This window comes from Crocodylus siamensis, chromosome 5, assembly GCF_052110815.1.
Source record: "Crocodylus siamensis isolate JL-2025a chromosome 5, ASM5211081v1, whole genome shotgun sequence".
Classification (NCBI taxonomy): Eukaryota; Metazoa; Chordata; order Crocodylia; family Crocodylidae; genus Crocodylus; species Crocodylus siamensis.
The window spans coordinates 42,689,664-42,709,499 of record NC_143399.1 but is presented as its reverse complement, the minus strand read 5'-3'; the positions used below and the strand labels follow the sequence as shown (position 1 = coordinate 42,709,499).

General features: G+C 54.4%; 1 protein-coding gene across 4 annotated transcripts in view; it reads right to left on the bottom strand.

The window, feature by feature from the left end:
* The window catches only part of PDE4DIP (phosphodiesterase 4D interacting protein), a 76,932-nt gene that overhangs the window by 11,660 nt on the left and 45,436 nt on the right, over window positions 1-19,836 (bottom strand). For 3 of the 4 annotated variants that reach the window (XM_090049576.1, XM_090049577.1, XM_090049578.1), the window contains exons 20-34: window positions 17,865-18,285; window positions 16,803-16,995; window positions 16,184-16,300; window positions 14,406-14,922; window positions 13,563-13,798; window positions 12,346-12,397; window positions 11,554-11,789; window positions 8,150-8,305; window positions 7,245-7,439; window positions 5,015-5,299; window positions 4,351-4,482; window positions 3,222-3,341; window positions 2,600-2,777; window positions 820-944; window positions 37-267 (exon numbers count right to left, since the gene is read on the bottom strand). In XM_090049576.1, coding sequence (XP_089905702.1) covers window positions 37-267; window positions 820-944; window positions 2,600-2,777; window positions 3,222-3,341; window positions 4,351-4,482; window positions 5,015-5,299; window positions 7,245-7,439; window positions 8,150-8,305; window positions 11,554-11,789; window positions 12,346-12,397; window positions 13,563-13,798; window positions 14,406-14,922; window positions 16,184-16,300; window positions 16,803-16,995; window positions 17,865-18,285 — 3,194 coding nt within the window. The remainder of the gene's footprint in view (window positions 1-36; window positions 268-819; window positions 945-2,599; window positions 2,778-3,221; window positions 3,342-4,350; window positions 4,483-5,014; window positions 5,300-7,244; window positions 7,440-8,149; window positions 8,306-11,553; window positions 11,790-12,345; window positions 12,398-13,562; window positions 13,799-14,405; window positions 14,923-16,183; window positions 16,301-16,802; window positions 16,996-17,864; window positions 18,286-19,836) is intronic. The other variant, XM_090049579.1, reaches the window with a different exon arrangement.

Sequence of the window (19,836 nt, the reverse complement as noted above, 5' to 3'; positions counted from 1 at the left end):
TCCAGCATGGCCTCTGGCAGCCTTCTTCCTCCTCACCTTGGAAGAGCTGCCAGTCACCTGGTGGCTTGTTGGCAGCAAAGACATGGGAAGTAGAGCCGTGTGTCACTAGGCTGGCTCTCCCCTCCTGCTGCTGCTCCAGTTGCTGCCGCAAGGAGCTGTTCACCTGAATGCCCTGCAGCAACTGGCTACGCAGAGCTTGAACCTCGGCCAGGAGGGCATCCAGGTCACTGCTGGAAGGCTGTTTCCAGTACAGGTCCCTGATGCAAGCTGAGAACAAACACAAGTAGTTCAAGAACTGTCTCTGCCTGCTGCTTCATTCTATTCCCCAAGGGATGCTGGCACTTCAGTTCCAGATCAGCTTGGGGCTGTAGCTCTCTGATGCTAATTGCCTCTTGTGCCATCATGGGCAAAGACTCAATAATAACACAGGGTGAATGGTAGCCCCCAACCATCCCCAGCTTAGCATGTTCTCATGTCCCAGAGAAATAAAGAGGAGTTTACTCAAGGTTTCCAATCCCCAGACACCAGAGAAGCATTATGGTGGAGTGTGGGCTTCACTAAGTTATACTAAAACTCCTCCTTGGTGTGGTGCCAGGTGTTTCAGCTCCTGCCCAGAAGGCACCTCTCTGGGGCTGGTGAGCAGCTGCCCATCTCAGGAGACATGGATGGAGGCCAGCAATGCCTGCCCAGGCAGGATCTAAGCTACTGCTTGTGTTGCAACCCTCTCACTGCTAACATTTAATGCTTGATAGCCTGCCAACACCAAGCAGAGCACCTTGTCCCTTCTCCCCCAAGGGGCTGGTGAAACAGGACACATACCTGACATAGCCACTTTAGAGGGGCCAAAGAGAGTGTCGTAGACCCGCAGCTCAGAGCGGAGAGCCTGGAAGACTAGCCGGTTCTCCTCACACTGCTGCTGTAGGAGTGTCACTGTGCGCTGAAGCCTGAGAAGAAGGGAATGGGTGGGGTCAGCAGGGCATACACAAGCCTGCTGAAGGGAAGTAGCAGGCTGGCTGGGCACCCCTTGCCACTAGCATTCAGCCCTCCTCTCCTGACAGACTCCATGTTGATGTTAAAGTTGGAGAACTGGCATCATAGCCCTTGGCAAGAGTGTGCTGTCACAAACACAGATACAGACCCAGCCCACCTGGGATCCTGCATCTAGACCATATAGACTTTCATAGATGTCATAGACGTTAGGGCTGGAAGGGACCTTGGAAGATCGAGTCCGGTCCCCTGCCCCAGGGGCAGGAAGTCAGCTGGGGTCATAGGATCCAGCAAGATAAACATCCAGATTTCTCTTGAAGGTGTTCAAAGTAGGTGCTTGAACCACCTCCAATGGCAGGCTGTTCCAGACCCTGGGGGCTCGGACAGTAAAGAAATTCTTTCTTATGTCCAGCTTGAAACAGTCTTGCTGGAGTTTTTAACCGTTTGACCTCATTATCCCTTGGGGCGCTCTGGTGAACAAATGTTCCCCCAGATCCTGGTGAACACCCCAATAAACTTATAGGTGGCAACCAGATCACCCCTGAGCCTGTGCTTTTCCAGGCTGAAGAGGCCCATGGCTCTCAGCCTGATGTCATAAGGTCTGTTTTTCTGACCTCTGACCATGCACGTGGCTTTTCTCTAGATTCTTTCAAGCTTCTCCACATCCTTTTTGAACTGTGGAGCCCAAAACTGGATGCAGTACTCCAGCTGTGGCCTCACCAGGGCCGAGTACAAGGGGAGAATGACGTCCCAGGATTTGCCTGAGAAGCACCTATGGATGCAAGCCAGCGTTTTGCTCACTTTACTAACCACAGCATCACATTGAAGGCTCATGTTCATCTTGTGGTAAATCATGACTCCCAAGTCTCTTTCTTCCATAGCGCTAGCCAGCATAGCAGTGCCGAGCCTATAAGGATGTTGCAGGTGTTTCCTCCCAAGGTGGAGAACCTTGCATTTTTCGGTGTTAAACACCATCAGGTTCTCGTCTGCCCATTTGCTGAGCCTGTCAAGGTCAGCCTGGATCGCCCTCCTGTCCTCAGATGTGGATGCTTTACCCCAAAGTTTGGTATCATCGGCAAACTTGGCCAGTCCACTTCTGACTCCAATGTCCACATCATTAATGAAGATGTTGAACAATTCAGGTCCAAGGACAGAGCCTTGAGGGACCCCACTGGTCACAGGGCACCATGACAATTGACTTCTATCAACTACCACCCTCTGGGTCTGACCATGGAGCCAATACCCCAGCCAGCGGATCGTGGTGGACCCGAGGCCGCAGTTGGCCAGTTTTGCCAAGAGGTGATCATGGGATACCAGATCAAAGGCTTTTTTAAAGTCAAGATATACGACAACAATCTCCTCTCCCTTGTTGAGGTGATAGGCCAACTGGTCGTAAAAGGAAATAAGACTGGTCAAGCAAGACCTACCCGCAACAAACCTGTGCTGGCTATCCCTCAGGATGTTGCCATTGGCCAGTCAGTTAAGAATGGCCTCTTTGATAATCTTTTGTAATGGCCTCTTAGATAATATGACCTTGAAGTCCATGAGTCCAGCCTTGGAAAGGCTGAAGGCCTTGGCGCACATCTCCATCCTAGGTCCCAAGCACACTGACCTGTTATTTTTTTCCTGCAGAGCCAGCTGTTCCTCCCGCAGCTGCAGGGCACTCTGCTGCTTCTCCTGGACCTCTTCCACCAGCCTCTGCTGCTCAGCTTGCTGTTGCTCCTGCTCTGCCTGGGCATCCTGCAGCCTGGAGTGTGTTGTAAGCAGTGTCTCCCGCAGGCGCTCCAGCTCTGGGATGAGGAAGCAGACAGCACATCAGACCCACCGGTGAGGCAACATCCATGATAAAGGCCAAGAGGCCAGGAAGGGGACCAGGGCAAGGGTAGGGCCACATGTGAATAAGCAGGTGGGGAGAAGTGCAGCGTCGGTTGAGCCTGCTGGGATGGAGCATCTGGTGCCCACTACAGACAAGGTGCATCCATGGGTGAGGGCCTAACATCACACACCAAGCCTGTTCTCCAACCCACTTCTCGAGATGTGGGAGGGAACTTCAGAGCCACAGCCATATAGGGCCAGGCTGGAAGCTGGGAGCAGGACTTCAATTAGGGTCCTACAAACAACAGGCTCTGCTTCCACAGAGGGAGCAAGCTCAGATCTGCAGCCACACCTAAGTCTGGCCCTGAAGCCCTGGTAGCTGCACTGGTGCAGAACACAGCATGGCTGACTGTTCCCACCTCTGGAAAGATGATCCAGCTGAAGCTGCAGGCTCTTGTTATCCTCCCGCAGGGCTCGGTTCTCACTACTCAACTGCGAAGTGGGCTCCAGCCCCTGGATGTAGATGTTGGTGGGTGATCCTGCAACAAGGAGCCACAGTGACACACAGAACAAAGCTGCTGGCACTCTGCACAAGCTTCCCCAAAAGCTGGCCTTTGGGGGCTTCCAGGGGTCTGCACCTGGAGGGATTCTGCCACAGCAGGGAAGGAGTTGCTCAGGGCCAATCCTGCAGGCTGGCCCCACAGGGAAAAGCAAAGAGATGTGAGTGACCTGCTTGACAGTGCGTGGGGGCTCCTTAATGCTGTCAAGGTGTTTATAGGCATCCCTCAGAGGCATTGGATGTTGGCTGCAGCCAAGGCTGGGGATTTTGGCCGGGGTGTGCCAGAGCTCCTGCTGCAACTTAAAGCCAGAGATTCTTGGCTAGAGTGTCTTGCCCCTCTGCTCAGCTTCAGACTAATTGCTATATTTGGGGTCAGGAATGAATTTAACCCCATGGTCAGATCGGTATGGACTGTAGGAGGTTTTGCCTTCCTCTGTAACAGGGGGCATGGCCCTCAACCTGGGATCTCTTTTGACAACCTTCTTACAGAAGCAGGACGTTGGCTGTCCTTGTTGCCCTGCTTTACCCGGCAGATTAGCCTGTTGTCTTGTGTTGTGTCAGGATTGATGGTAGTTTTACTAAGAGGTTAGACGATGGATGTGTTCAGGATGTTTTTTATAGGGATGCTCCTGCCTCAGGCAAGGGGTTGGACTAGATGACCTCTGGAGGTCCCTTTCATCTCTGCTTCTCTATGATTCTCTGACTCTGTGAAACGGGGGCTAGACCCCTCTGCAGCTCTGAGATAGCAGGCACGCCCACGCACCTCAGAAGCTCCATTCTGAGGGGTGCTGAGCAGGAGCTCAGCGATGGCAGCATCCCACCCTGAGTTGAAGATTTCCCTCCCTCTCCCCCCAGAACCTGGGCATCCCAAGGGGTCTGCCCCTTTGGGAACAATATTGCCTGGGCTGCCTAGGGCCACATTTGTCTGGGAAGTACCCAGCCCTGCCCCAAGCCCCCAGGCCTCTGATGCCCGGGGCCTCAGCTTGTACCATTGCTCTTGGTGGTGGACGCAATGCGGTTCTCCAGCTGCTCCCTCAGCCGGTCGTTGGTGCAGATGGACTCCTCCAAGCGCTGGCGCAGGCTGCGGATCTCAGCCAAGTGCTCTTCCAGCAAGTCAGCCCCTGCTCCAGCCGGCAAGAGAGAAGCAGAATGAGGTGCCAAGGGGTCAGCTTGGGAGCAGAGGCAGCTTGTTACCCAGGCCTAGTCCACAGTGTTGTCCAGGTGACCTCCCCACTGGCATCTCTACTTTACCAAGACTCACCCCTTCCCAAAACCCCAAACCAGCAGGCAAAAGGAGCAGGATATGAATGAAGAGGTTGTTGGGCCAAATCTGCTGCAGAAAGAAGGGTGACCTGGGAATCTCTGTCTAACCCAAAACCTGGGCTGCGCGAGGCATATCCTTGGGGAATCAGAACTGAGATCATCTCAAACCCGAGTGCCTCTGACAGGGGTGAGCCCATATCTCTGCTCTCCATTTATCCACCCTCCTTCACCAGCCCCCACATACACACTCCTGTCCCTGCCTCCCTCGGTACATCCCATACCCCCATCCTACTCACTGAGGTGGCTCACTTCCAACAGCCCTTCCCCACAGCACCAGGCACCACAGCTCCTCTCAGTACTGCCCATCATGGTGCTCCCACTTCATCTTACCTGTCAGCTTCTGGCTGGATGGATAACCCGATGACCCAGAGGACAACTCTCCGTAAAAGGTCCCTTTCTGAGGTTGGCTCAGGTGAGGCAGATCCCAGAGGGCACCACTGTCCACAAAGTTAGCCTCAACTTTCCTGTGAGGCTGAGTCAAGCTCTGCAGGGGATGAGGCTGAGGAGGAGCCATGTGGGCAGCATGGAGGCAGTGGGAAGAGGAGGAGGAACTGGCCTCATTGAAGGTGCTGGTCAGGGAGGCTGCTTTCACCGGTGGCACAGTAAGGGTCACACCTGGACAGAAATGAGCAGAGATGAAGGCCAGGCAGACAGAGAGGGAGTAGCACAGGTAGGAAGACTGGGTGCTACCACAGGGAGGAAGCTGGATATCACCTTGGAAAGCCTGTCCCAGGGGACACATCAAGGTGCCCCAGGCCCTGAGTGCACAGGGGCCCATGGATGTCCCTGGACAACAAAAGGGTGGCTGCACAGTTCAGACAGTCTCCCAGAGGCTGCTGAAGGGACTCCTTCCCCACTGTACCCCCAGCCTTGGCCTTGCTGAAGCAGCCTGAGTCCAGCAGGGAAGCCCTCATCAAGCATTTGAACACAGGCTCCCAGGGCAGAAAGCCTGGTCAGATCAGGATGTCTCCTTATGTCAAGGTGGAGTCTACCCCCGCCCTCCCTTGCAGTCCCTTCAGACACCTCTGCATAGACAGAATTGATTCTATATTAGGGTCTATTCATCTGACCCCACCAAGCCAGGCCTTCAGCCTCACACATGCCAGAGATCCCCTGGCAGAGACTCCTGAATCCTGCACACAACTTCTTGGTCATGATCTTCCCCTTTGCTTAATCACTCCACACCCCTGGTGTTACCTAAAGGCCCCGTGCACACTACTCCCCCCACACCCATACCCAGTGCAGCCCTTGAGGTAGCTCCCCTCATTGCACCCAGCTTCCTTTGCTGCAAAACCAGTTCCCCTCTAGGCACACATGAACTGAAGAGTACAGTTGACTGGACCATGCCATGGCACCAACCTGCAGGGCATCTGCAGACACATAGCCAGTCCTGTAGGCTGTCATGCACCGGCGAGAGTCAGGTGGCTTTAATGAAAGGCCCAGGGAGCAAGAGGTGGCAAGCAGACAGCACAAGGAAGGCTTCTCAAACTGACATGTGCTAAGCCGGGAGGCTGTGAGCTGACTACAACAAAGGCCAGCATCAGTGCTGGGATAGTGGGTACAGACACTAGAACACTAAACACAGAGCAGTGGGACCTGGGTGGCTGGGAGGGACTTGGAGGAAGCAGGGACCCTCTCTGGGGATACTTCCAGCACTGCCACTGTGACTGCTTCTGTGAAATGAGCCAGGAGATCTCAGCCCTTTTCCTAGAAAGAGCCAGCCACCTCCCAGTTGATACCAGCTGTTCCTGTCATGGCCATCTCAGCAGAGAAGCCAGGGACTGACTGAAGTCATCCTTCTGGCCAGTGTCCTGCTGCAGTCCATGCTGGGGATTCAGGGCACAGGCCAGCCTCTGGGGCTGGAGGACAGGCCCCTGCCTGTGGCATTATGCACACCAGCAAGATGATGTGCCTCAGTGCAAGAGCTGTCTGGGGTGCCAGACCCAAATAATCTCTCTCAACATCCTGCACTTCAGACTCTGCAGTAAAGGTATGTACAGGGGCTCCTCATCTAAATGTCTCACCCCCTGCACCCCCTTTCCCAGTCTCTGCACTATGAGCTCAGGTTGGGGCTAGGATCCTCCTCTTCCAGTTGCTGCACTGTGGGGTGCGTGTCCCCCCAAGGCCCCCTTTCTGCTCCTCATCCAATCCTTTTCTGTCAGCAATTTTTACCTAGCTTGTCCTGATGTTGGGAATTTCCATTGTTTCCCTTGCATTTCTCTAGTTAGATCCTGGCCACCAGCCTCTCTCAGCCTTGCTAGTGCTCCCAGAGGCTCCATGAAACCTGCTGGACTCTCAGTACCACACACTAGCCCCTCTCTCCTGCCTTTTCTTGTCTTCTAAGTTTGGTGGGTGCTGGGGGACAGGGTGGTTTGGGAGCCAGGCTGAACTAAAGCAGGAGACCCCAGTGTGATGAGGACAGCACGTGCCTCAGACGGACAGACAGACAGACAAGGCCTGGGCAGGTAGAATGGTTCTGCATGCCAAGCTACTGCAGAAAGCCATGCAGAGCCACATGCCAACGTGGGGGAGGCAGAAAAACCAAGCAGGAGGCTCTCACTTTCTCCCAGCTGCTTCTGCAGCATCTGCAGCTCCTGCTGCACTTCGGCCAAGGAGAAGACAGGTGTCCCACAGCAGCCCAAGAGAGGAGGGGGAGCAAGAGGAGAGGGGCCGGCAGGCAAGAAGGAGGACGGCCCAGGGGCAAATGGAGGCAGAGGAAGGCTAAATGGCTTGGACAAGGAGTTGAAGAGCAGCCCTAGAGATAGGAGAAATACCGTAGATGGGTAGAAAGGTTAACATGACACCCAGAGCTGGGAATCTGCCTGTACCAGAGGGAGGCAACATCAGACAATGCACCCTCTCCCAAGCCCTCAGAGCCTTCCCACACATGGGCCAGACCTGAGCAACTCTCCTGAGATGGACAGAGCTGCTCTGAATTACCTCCATGTGGGAAGGGTTGTCAAGCCCACAGGGTGTAACACCAACCAGAGACTGGAAACAAGCCTGGCTAACGGGCACCCAGCTCTCCGATTCTGCCCTGCCACTGTGCTCCACCACACACAAGAGGCTGGGGGTCCTGACCACCTGCTCAGTCTGATGTTGGGCCTATTCTCTGCCTATGTAACCTCTGAGCATCTGTCCCCATGAGTCCATTGTGCCCAGGCAGCCCTAGGTTTGGAGGGGGTAAATTCTCCTTTGTACTTAATGGACCAAAACATGTACTTCTCTGTTCTCTAAGAGACATCCATGGTCCTGACCCCTCTGAGTGCTGATTGCATTCATGGATCAAGCTCTCTGTACACCAGCACAGAAGAAAAGGATGTTCTGAGCAGATGAGTGATGGCATTACTGAGCTGTTCCAGCCCAGTGGGAAAGGCTCCCTGGCACCAAGAAACATCTGCTCTGCCTCTCAGAGCTCTGGTAACTTCCTACCCAGGGAGGCTTCACCCCTGCCACAGCCCATACCTGTGCATGCCTGGCCAGGATCCGTGGGATGGTGCTGTGAAGATGGCATGGTGGTGGGGTTATCTCTGATGGACTCCGCCCGAGCTTCATGGGATGCGGTGGCAGGGGATGAATTAGATGACAGAGCAGGAGCATTACCAGAGTGAGTGACCAGATCTATGGGAGTCCACACATGAGAGAGAATGCTTTATGTTACAGAGGGGATGCCAGAGGCCCAGGCCCAAACCCCTGACAGCCAGCTCGCTCCCTTCCCAGCTCCTTTAAGGGTAGGTGTTAGTTCCTTTACAGGTCTTTTCCCAAGGAATAAGCCAGGAATAGCCTCTAGAGAGCTGGTAAGCAGAGAGGAGGCTGGAAATAGCTAAATCCCATGAGCAGGTTTGATATTCAGCTTGCCATCTAAAACAGCACCCTGCTGGGCTGGGGACCATGGGGTGTTCCCAGCAAGACAATGGGCTTTCCAGGTTCAGAGAAGGGAAACAAAAATCTTCCACATGGAAAACAGTCCTGAGAGCCTGATCAAAGTACAAAGGAGAAACCAGCCACTGCAGGAAACAGGGAGTAGGAGTGGGTCCAACCACAGCACTTGGGAGGAGGCAGCACATGAGTGATGGAAAGAGAACTACAGAGGTCCAGTGCCCAGCCCTGTAGCAGGCATCTTGAGGCCAGATTCTACCCCTAGTCACACTGCTGTAAGCCAACAGCGAGTTAGTTCCCTCCACAAAGTTACTCCAGAGTTACACCAGAGTGAACGGGGTCAGGATCAGTGACTCTAAGACTCCCAGCAGTTAATGTGTAAACAGGATACAGAGTAACAAGCTCTTGTAATTACTGGTGACCAAGATGAGTATCCCTGTCAGTACCTGCTTGGCCTGGCTCATTTGTGCAGACATGAAGCACTTTGGGACAAGGACCAGTTTAGAGCATAACACAAGGAGGCTTGTTTTGACAGGAAGGCCTCAGCTATGTGGGGAAGGTGTGATGGCAAGGTCCTTGCCAGCTCTCCCTGGCTGCAGGAGCATGGCGTGCCCATCTTTTGATGGGGCAGTTTCAGGGAGGGCACAGTTTGTATCCTTCCAGCCGGAAAGGAGTTCTCAGTAGTATGAGAAAGTGATAAGGACTGAGGTACAGCAAATACTCATTCTTTACCACACAGACAGAACAGCTCCGTTGCGGTTCTTCAAGATATTTGGAGTCAGCATGGGTAGTGCATGTAGAGTCACACATGCACTACATGCACATGAGACCAGCAACCACCTGGCTGACATGTGCCCTGTGTTTTCTGTGAAGGCATAATGGGGCAGGGTGGCCAGGATCCTCCCTCAAATCCTTCATAGCAAAGGACTCTGAGACAAGGGGTGCACAGAGCAGGCCAGGGGATCCATGCTGACTACAACACTTTGAAGAAAAAGTCCCTCCAAAGGAAGTGCTGTCTCTCCTACTAGTTCATGTTGGTGTGGATCCCACTTCAGGTGGCCCTCAAGTGCTATCCTCTCAGGGTGGTGGGAATGAGGCTGTGTGATTGAGCACAGGTTGTAGCCCTCCTCTCCAAAATATAAATAAATCCATATAAAATTCCAGAACACAGGGCACCTATACACAAGCATCAAGGCTGCTCTGATGTGCTGTAATTACAGCTAGTCTGCTGGAGCGTGGTAGTTACCACGCTCCAGCAGACTCCAGTGTCTCGTATATCAGTATCCCTGTGCTTAAAAATGGCAGTGGAGGCATTTTAACTAAAGCTCATCAAACAAGTGGCTCTCAGAGCTGCTCTAATTAAAACAAACCCACTCAGCTGCCTTGCAGACTCTGATATTGGTGTATTTCAGAAGCAGACTGAGCTTCGTCACCAGACAGACATAAAGGTTGCACATATCCAGAATGGTGTCAGGAACACATCCTTCCCCTGGACATCTATTGTACTTAGCAATTAATGGCACAAGACCATCACATGACAGGGCTAGGCTTAAACCCTATAAGGTTAGTGTCCACTATCCTGGTATTTGGTAACTGGTGTCTCATCCCACAATTCAGAGGTGTAAATGGAGGATGAAGGAAGGTGCCCCTCTGTCGTCTTTTTCATTTTGTTGTTCTAGATCTTTGAATGGAAAATAATAAATACAATAATAAGAGGAAAGAGGAATTTCTTCACAAAGAAGTGGAGTTTGAATATGCCCCACACTTTATGGGATTATGAGGTGCTCCAGTCTGTGCCTGTGCGTGTGTCCATGTGACTCCACTAAACATGGTCATTCAGAAGATTCCAAGAGTTTGTATATACCAGACTTCTGCTGCAGCTGTATGGGACCCATACAGGCTATCAAAAGCCAGACATCCCTGCCAGCACAGCTGGGTGAGCAGCTGGGCTGTCTACAGGGTGAAGAACTCACATTTCCTGGTTTGTTCTCCATGGCTGTGAGACATCTAGTTAACTAGCAACCAAGTATTTTGAGATGCAGAAGTTCAGTGATGGCAAGGCCCATCTGGGCAGTCAGCTTCACCTATTCTTTATATGGGAGTTCATACACCTGGGGATCAGGGAATGGGGAAATAAAGGGAAATGTGGTTGCAAATCTGAATGCAGGGGGCCAGGGCAGTCTGTGGAATATTCCAAGGTGACCAATGTCCCTGTAACTCGCACGTGCCTCCAGCACCTGGAGATGTTTAGCAAGAGAATCAAAAGAAGTGCCAAGCGTTGCCGTTCTGACTGCTACACTGAGGTTGCTTTGCCAAGGCAGGCCTCCCTTTGATAAGGTTCCAACAATCTGCCCTTCAGAGTCAAAGGAAAATCCTGCCTGGCATATTTTAGAGAACATCTGAGACCATAACCAATTTAGGCAAAGCAAGCACAGAAAATGTTGCTCAGAGATTAGGGAAGTCATAAATCCCACTGTAAGTGCCACTGGCACTCAAAATGCTGTTCTCCCTGGGGGCACCAGTGGAAAATTGCCAGTGCAAGCGAACTGCAGTATATATAGCACTTTGTGAAGCGGTCTCAAATCTCCTCCTGGCACCTCCATTGCTCCTGGGCATTGGTGTAAGCCCAACAGATGCCTAGGAAATTCCTAGGGACTCAGAGAGAGAGCAGTTTAGGTTGATGATGCTCTCGGTGGGCAATGTCAGATAGGCTCCTTGGGATGGAAGCCTCCTTCTCTAGCTTCCTGAGAATTGCTCAGAGACCAGGCCGGCAGACCCGAGGGACAACAAGACAGTCTGCTGAGGAAAAGAGGCTGGGCTGGAGACAGGAAAGCAGTAGCTCTTGGGTGCTCACTGTGAGTACTGGGAGTATGCTGAATGCACTGAGCTGGGCTGGGCAGGGCAGCCCTTCCCTGTGCTGCCAGTCTGTGACTGAGCTGAGCCCATGAGTCTCATCTGGCCTGGGACAGAAGCCTGAACTGAGGTATTACCTGAGTGGCAGCGGGATGGCTGCTCATTTCGCTCCTCCTCCTGGTACTGGGTGTCCTCAGAGGCAGCGTCCATGTCAGAGCAGGCCTCCAGACCATCGGACAGGAAGGAGGCACTGCTGTCAGAGCGGGGTGACTCGGAAGCAGCACGGCTGCTGGAGGCACTCTCAGAGCACTCCTGAAGCTTGGCCTCCAGGGTCTCAATCATCTTCTTCTTCTCCTGGAGCTCCTTACTGAGCCTGGGAGAAGACACACATCAGTACCAATCCTTAGTGCACTCACAAGGAAGACCTCTCATGAAAGCAGCAGAACTCCCTCCCACTGCCTGCTCTCCCACTCGCCTGAAGGCCTGGCCTGAAAAACAGCCAGGTGCCCCATTTGCTCTCAGACATTCTGGTCTGTCCACCCACCAAGGTCCTTCCTTGCATGGGTGAGAACACTCCTGACAAGGGACACTAGCACCTGCTGTGAGGGTACCCAGTTCCCATATCCTGGGCCTGGCAACAGAAAGAGTGAAGGCGGTAGCTTCTCCAAGCCTAAATGCCACATCTCCCTTCTGTCCTGCTGGGAGATGCCCCTTTACTCAGGGTCTTATACAGGGGTTGCTCTGTGCAGTGGGGAGGCCCAGGGGTTTCCCTGGGCCAGGGGACAGCAGCTGCTAGTAGGACCAGCAGTGAAGGGGGCAGGAGGTGTCCAGAGCCCTTCACCACACTGGTACTGCCTTCTGCATATGTTTAAGCCTCCTGAAGTTTTTGGCAGATGCCCTGTCAGAGGAGATGTGCCCCTGGTGCTTACCTGATAGCCAGTAATTCATGTCCACTTTTATCCTCCCCGGCAGAGCGCTCCCCTGAAAGCAAATCCAGAAGGATCCAGCATGAAGATGTCACAGAACCACCTCCTCTCCCTGTGCCAGGGCACAGCACCCTCCCTTTTGCTTCCTGGCTGGCCATATCTCACCCCCTGCCCCCACCGCTTATGGTCCCTAGCCTGAAACACAGACAAAATCTGCAGATTCACTCATATCCCTCCTACAGAGAATGCACATGGCTCAGCAGAGCTGGCTGTAGGACAGCCTGTCACCCTCTAAGCCTGTACTGCCATGTGTGCAGCTAAGGGACAGGGTACCTGGCAGGAGCCACATGCCAGGGTAGGCATAGTCTAGAGCCTGCATCTGCCTCTCAGGGAAGATCCTGAAAGCCCAAGCTGGGGAGGTAGGGAGGGGATTCTAGCAGTTGCGTCTCATTCCCTCCCAGCCCAGCCAACCTGCCTCTTCCTGAGGACAATGTGCTTCCTGCTCGTGTCTTTTGGCATCCACCTGCCTGCACCTGCCTCTCACACTCATGCTGCACCTATTGCTATAGACAGGGCAGGAGACCTCCTGTGACACAGCAGCGCACACACAACTCAGGCCTAGATGCAGCAGCAGCATTTCAGGGGAGGGCTGTGACTGGAGTTGCCTCAGGTTAGAGTCGTCTGTGGGCCAGCATGGTGCTCTGTACCATAGTGGTACAAATGTTTTCACACCACAGTTATCTCCCTCACCCTGACCCTAAAATCTGCCTTCACTGTAACATGGAACAGCTTGTCCTATTCTTCCCTGGCCTAGCAACATCCCCTAAGTAGGCAGGAGGGTGCCAGGCAGGGGACAAGGGACCGGGGCTCTGGCCGTAGAGTGCAGTGAGAACCAACACCAGCCAAATCCTTGGCACATAGGTGCCCAGTGCTTTTAAGAGTCAGGAAAGGGCCCATCTCACTCAGTCAGTTACAGAAAGGTGTAAGAAACCCAGCCAGGAGCGTTTTTAGAGTCAGGAGCTCCTTTATATCCCCACCTTTCCCCACAGCAGGACCTACTCTGACCCATCAGCCTTATGTTAAGCCCCACAGCTGTGGCTATCCTGGAGCAACCCTCAGAAGCCCCTGACAGTGGTAGTGGGTTCCACTGGCTAACCGCCCCCTGTGCCTAAAGCCTTTCCCCGTAGCCAGGCTGTGAGTAAATGGTGGTACCAACGTACTGCTGCTCAGCTTGCTGCTCAGCCTCTCAGCCAGCTGGCTGCCCTGTGCCAGGTGCTCCCGGAAGCTCTGGCCCATGTAGTAGTCGATGTCAGTGCCCCGCAGAAGCTCCTCGAAGGACTTGGTTGTATCCTTGAGGTGCTGGGTGAGGGTGTGACTCACTCCACGGCCCTCCCGCAGCTTCTGGCGCAGGTGAGAGAGCTCCCGGGCCTGAGCCTGGATCAGAGAATCATATTTCCTGGGGGAAAGGTTGGTGGGGATTAGTGGGATGGTGAGGCAATCTCTTCCCAGCCTGTCCTTCCTCAAGGCAAACCACGGGGACCTGGCTGCTCCTCCCAAGAGCAGGTGCCTGCGTGCTCTGTCACACACAGTGAACATAAGCATGGCTAAGCTGAGGCAAAGAAATTCTGACTAGCCTCGAGGGTGAGGTCAGACTACGCAGCCACCTGACGGTAGGGAACAGACTCCAAGAGCCCTACACCCAAGGCAAAAGCACGGCATGGGATCCCTTCATAGAGATCCCTTCGGTAGGCAGATGGAGAACCCCAACAGCACCCACTGCAGTGGACACAGCATATAGGTGTGGGAAGAGGCCAGAGACAACAGGCCTGAAGGAGCTCTAGGCACCTAGCTGCTATTAGCCAGGAGGACTATGTAGGGCTGTGCCCAGCCAGTGGAGTCACCTGTCCGTAGGGAGGTTGCCCATGTTAGGAAATGTAGGCACCATGACTTCCTGCTCCAGATTCTCAGCTGCTGGAGATGGTATTGCACCCCCAAAACCAATGCCATTCTCTTCACCTGCACCCTCCCCACCTCCAGGCACCCAGAATCCCCTACTGCCTTACCCTGGCCAGACAGTGGATCTCAGCTCCTGAGGCAGCATCCCTCCTGGCTTGGCCTTGGGCAGCTGGGCTTCCAGTAGCGACACTCTCTGTACAAGGCGCTCAAGGTCCCGGCTAGCCTGAAGTGCTGGCGGACAGAAGGCGCCGAAGCCATCTGACTGCCAGCCCTCATCCTCGTCAGTCGCACTGCGGGCAGGTGAGCCATCTGGTACGCAGCCTGGCTTCAGCTTGTGGGGCCGCTCTGCACCTGAGGCGTAGTCACTGGTGGCAGAGAAGGAGCGTGCACGGCGCTGCAGGCTCTGGATGACCTTGTTGGCGTTCTGCAGCTGTGCTCGCAGGTCCTGGATGTGCTGCTGGAGAACCGCAATGTCCTGCAGCTGGTCAGAGCCCAGGGTTTGTAGCTGGCTCTTTAAGGGAGCACCCAGAGGGGAACAGCTGACTGCAGATGCCAAGAGCTTGCACTGGGCACTCAACTCCTCAGTCAGGCTGGCCTCGCTGAACACATCTGGCTCCTCACACTCTGGGGAAAGAGAAGGGCATGGGTGTAGCCTCTGCTTGCTCAGCAAGCATGCTGTGAGGGACCTCGCTCTGCTGCTGAGGGCTCAGGGCCACTGTTTGGCAGGGGGCTGCAATACGAGGACTCAAGGGGAGTAGTTTTAGCCTCAGCTCCTATAGACCAGTGTTTCTCAACCCGTGGGTCATGGGTTGCAAGAATATATGAAAAGGTCGTGAACAAAAGTGGATTCTCCTTTAAAGGAAAAAATGTGGGAAACCATGGCTTTTCCCTAGCAGGCTGGCAGAGGGCAGCTTGGGGCAGCTTGGGGCCCCTCATGCCCCACACACACACCCCCTGCCCCACACACCCACCTCATGCTCCACACACTGGGGAGCTGGGGGTAAGGGGCAGCAGGTCAGGAGTGAGGGGCACTGGGTAGGGACTGGTCATCAATGTTTACAAATGTGTCCTGGTACAAAAAAGTTAAGAACTGCTGCTATAGACCATAAGGGGAAGACTCAAATTCAGAGCTCTGTCAAGTACAAGCACTAGGAGGCAGACAAGGGAGATAATTTATCTCCCCCAGGTTGCTGTGGGCAGTGAGGGGAGCCCCAGGGCACAGTGAAGCAGCTGGGAGGCTCTCCAGAGCCCTGGAAACAGGATCATTACAGTATGAGGCAAACCTAGGCCTGTTTTTTGTAGGTCCCACAAAATTAATAGCCAATTTAAGAGCAAATGCTTGGCAACAGCACAGTGAACATGTATACCAGATCCAGGATACTTGGGGTGGGAGGAGGTTGGTCCCATAGAGGAGGCAGTTGGATGGGACTCTGGCTTCAATTCCTTCCTCTGCTGCAGACTCTTTGGGTGACCTTGGGCAACTCCTTTATTCCCCCCCCCCCAGCCTGTCCAGCTGCAAAATAGGAATGGCCTTTGTCCCAGCTTGCATCTGCCTTGTCCATTCGAGCTGACAGTTCTGTGGGGAGGGTGCATGAGCACCCAGCTCAATGGGACCCCCAGGCCCTCCCCCAGTGATGGCAAAAAAACACTAGAAAGAATAGGGTGGGAAAGCCCAGGGCCTAGTATGCCCAGTTGGGTTGTTTCTCCAAGGAGCCAGCTGTGCTGCAAAAGCCACTGGGAGCCCTAGCCACACAAGTCCCTACAGATCAGAGAAGGGACCACACTGGCTCCTCGAGGATTTTGTTCTGCTTTAGCCCTGACCACAACAGGCAGCCCCAGTACTGCTGTCTCACTGGGAGGCCAGGTCCTGGCCTACTCTCCCTACCAGGACTGGTGGTTTCCTCCCGGTCGGCCTCAGTTTCACTCCTCCCACATGTCTCGTAGCCCAGATCTTGGAAATCCACTTGCACCTGCTTGCTGTCCTGCTGGACCAGGGGTTCATCTGCCATGGGAAAGAGCCTCTCCATTAGCCTCAGCCCCCAAAGCACATAGCACCCACCGACCACAGGCAGGAGCCCAAGGAGCCTTTGCTGTCATCCGGGAACTGCAAACCCCTGCTGCTACAGGAACAGAGGGGAGCCCTCCATGGGGGAGCTAGCACAGGTCGCGAGGGGCAGGCACACAGACATACACAGGACACAGAGCCTGGATCCCCAGCTAGGATTGGGCCCACAGGCATGGTCACAGGAAGCTAAAAACAGCAGGGCCCCACATAGCACAGTTCTTTCTACTTGGCCCATATCAGGGCTCCACACACAGACCTGCTCCTCCCCCATCCCACGGCTGGGATCCGGGATTACCCCTTCCCCAGCCCAGCCCACAGCCCCTGCCTCAGCTCAGCACAGAGACCCAGAGGCTGGGTATCTCCCACGTGGGCTGTACACAGACCCCTGCACCCTCCCTCCCCCTGACCGTGGCTCATAGGGCACAAGACGCTGACTCACTGAGCAGGGTCCGGTACTGCTCCAGCTGCTCGGCCTGGGCCCGGACTGTGGCCTCTGACACCGCCAGCTTGTCCTGTAGCTCCTGGTAGTGCTGCCTGCCCTGAGCCGGCTGGGAGAGACGCTGCTGTGCTGACTGCCCAGAGCCAGACTCCCCCAACCGTGTCCAGAAGCTGCTCTGGAGACTGGCCTGCGCCTGGCGGGAAGGAAACACGCAGTCATGTGCAGCCGCCCCACATAGCTGGAACAAGAAGCGTGTGAGTCACTGCACCAAGCCCTGGCTGGCCCCTCCAGCCTCGCCCTGCCCAGCTGACAGCTCTGGCCAAGTGGGGTCTGTCCCAAAGCAGCTTCCTCTCCAAGGACAGCATTGCCCCACCCTATCCCATCCCCTCTCCCTTGGGACTAGCTACCCAAAGCAGGTCGGGCAGCCACAGCCAGATCTGGGAGAGCACAGGGCCAAGAGCTGCAGACCAGACTCAGGGGCACAACTGACACAGAAATGGAGGGGGCAGCAGGCAAGGACAGAGCAAGCAAATAGGCCTATGTGGGAAGGGGTGTAGGCACAGCAGGCAGACAGATGGGAGGAGCGTGGACAGATCAGACACACTGACAAAGGAAGGAAGTCGTTGCAGGAGACGCACAGACAAAGGAGGGAAGGGGAGTGGATGCAACTTGGATGGAGTGGGAAGGGGCCTGGATGCAGCAGAGAGACTGGGGATGGAGGGAAGGGAGAGAAAGAGGTTTCCCCAGACAAGTCAAATACACTAGAAAGATGCAGGCAGAGGCAAACCAGGGACAGGACAGGAGCAATGGGTTGATCTCTGAGGGGAAGCAGGACTGAGAAGTCATCAGGGAAGAGCCATGGGGCTGACCCCAATGGCTATCTTTTCCCTTGCCTCTGGCTGGCTAGAGGAGGCCACAGACTCCCCTCTCCCCTATTCACAGCTGCACGGCGTGAACTCCATCCCACTTCTCCAGCAAGTGGAGGCTGCCCCATGCGGGCCAGGGCAAGACACCGCAAGGGGCTACTCCTTACCTCCTCCAGCACCAAGCCAAAGGTGTTACCTGGCTTCCTTCTGTGGGAGCTCGGGGTGGGCCACAAGCCAGATTGGGCGACTGAGGGCAGGGTCTCTTGGCTGCATCCTCGTGGGGCTGCCCCTCCACAGCAGGACGTTTTGCTGGGGCCGTCCCCACCTCCACATGGAGCCGGTCGACCACCTCCCTGGCCAGGCCAGCCATGATCTGGGGGCCAAGTCCACTCTTGTCCGCTCGGCTGTGCAGCGCCAGCTGCTCCTTGAGGAGGGCGATGATGGTCTCCGCATTGCGCAGCTTCCACTGCAGCCGCCTGAGCTCGGGCTTCGGGGCCTCGCCTGCCCCCGCCTCAGCCTTCTCCTCCTCGCGCTCCCCACACTCCACCGACGACGTCGCCTCCCCCACCTGCTCCTTCAGCTCCGCGTTCTCCAGGCACAGGCTGAGCATGGCCTTCCTGGGAGGGGCACGGGCACTGCCGTCAGGGGGTTACCTTCTCACCACGGCATGCCCTTCCCTCCCACCCCACAGACCCCCTGCTCCACAAGGGCTGAAGAAATATGTTCCCTGGGGATCCAGGGCAGTAAAGGAGCTGCGCCTCTCCTGCCTGGCACCTGCACTCTGACCCAAGGGGCTGGTGGGACTGTTTCTGACCCTTCCATCTATACAAACTGGCACCACAAAGGGCACCCTCCTGACTTGCTCTTGCCCCTGCTCATGGTCTTACTCCAGGTTCCCCTTGCGTGCGCATGCGCGCACACACACACACATGCACACACACACCCTGTGCCTCCCTGGCCTGTCCACACTTCTTTCCCACTCATTAGATTTTCAACAAGCACTTCCATGCTTTCTCTCCCTCTGGCCCTCCCATGTGAGAAGAGCTCTGTGCAACCTTCATTGGCCTTCCAGTGCCTCTTAGCACCCCCTTTCATTGTGATCCTTATACAAAAATATGGGGGAGGACCCCAGGTGCAGAGACTATTATCCTAAGCAGTGCTGTCTCATGGTTTTCTCACCAGCTCCCCTTAGCCTTTTTCAACTCATTGTCTCTTGTTTTATGTCTAGAATTTAAGCTTCTTGGGCTAGGTCCCATCATTTTCTTGTGTGTGTCCAGTACCCTGGAGCCCTGGTCCTGTCTGGGGCTGCACACCATGGGGCAAACCTTGGCGTCAAGGCCAGAGACTCAGGAAATTCAAACCCTCTCATCTGCATAGTGAAGTTTGTGGGGACACTGGCCCCTGCACAGACTTCCATTCTCCGCACACCAACGATACGGCAGGCTCCCAGCCCTTGGGCCTCAGGGGAGGGTTCTGGCAAGGACGATTCTGGCTGATGGCAAGAAAATGATATTCAGAGGTTTGCTTTTGGGATTGGCTCATAGGTAATATATGTAGGCATTAGAATAATGGTTACAGCAGCAAGGGTTAATTGATTTCTAAAAACCTGTTTCCTTATACAGTTCTCATAACCTTCAAAAGCAGACTGGGTACCTAACGCAGGCAGGCAAACAGTTATACATCCTGGGTAACTGAAAACATGTAAATTTTATTTTCATAATAGAGATAGGCCTGGCTTCAGGACTGAAGTGCCTGCTTGCAAAAAGCCTTAAGCTTTCTGGTTTTGGGGGAACAGACCAAATTAGGAGGACACCGGTAAAGTCCCAAATTAGAATGCGGGCATGTGACAGGTTTATGAAAATAGCATTTTGACTGACAATACAGGACATGGACAGTATGACGACCACAGGAAGACTAATTAACAATGCCCAAAGATGAAGAGTCATTGAAGAAGAAAGAATACAAAAGGAAGGGTTTTCAAAACAGAAAGGGGACAATTGGCATCGGCTCCCAACCTCGAAGATTGCTGATGTCAGACACTCAAGCAAAGAAACTCAAGGTTTGCTGATACAGAGTGAACCTCTCTAGAGGGGTCATCCAAGACTCATAGTGGAGTAAGGCTGTGGAACTGCTGGTGGAGACCTGTTGGCAAGGTAAAACTGTGTAAT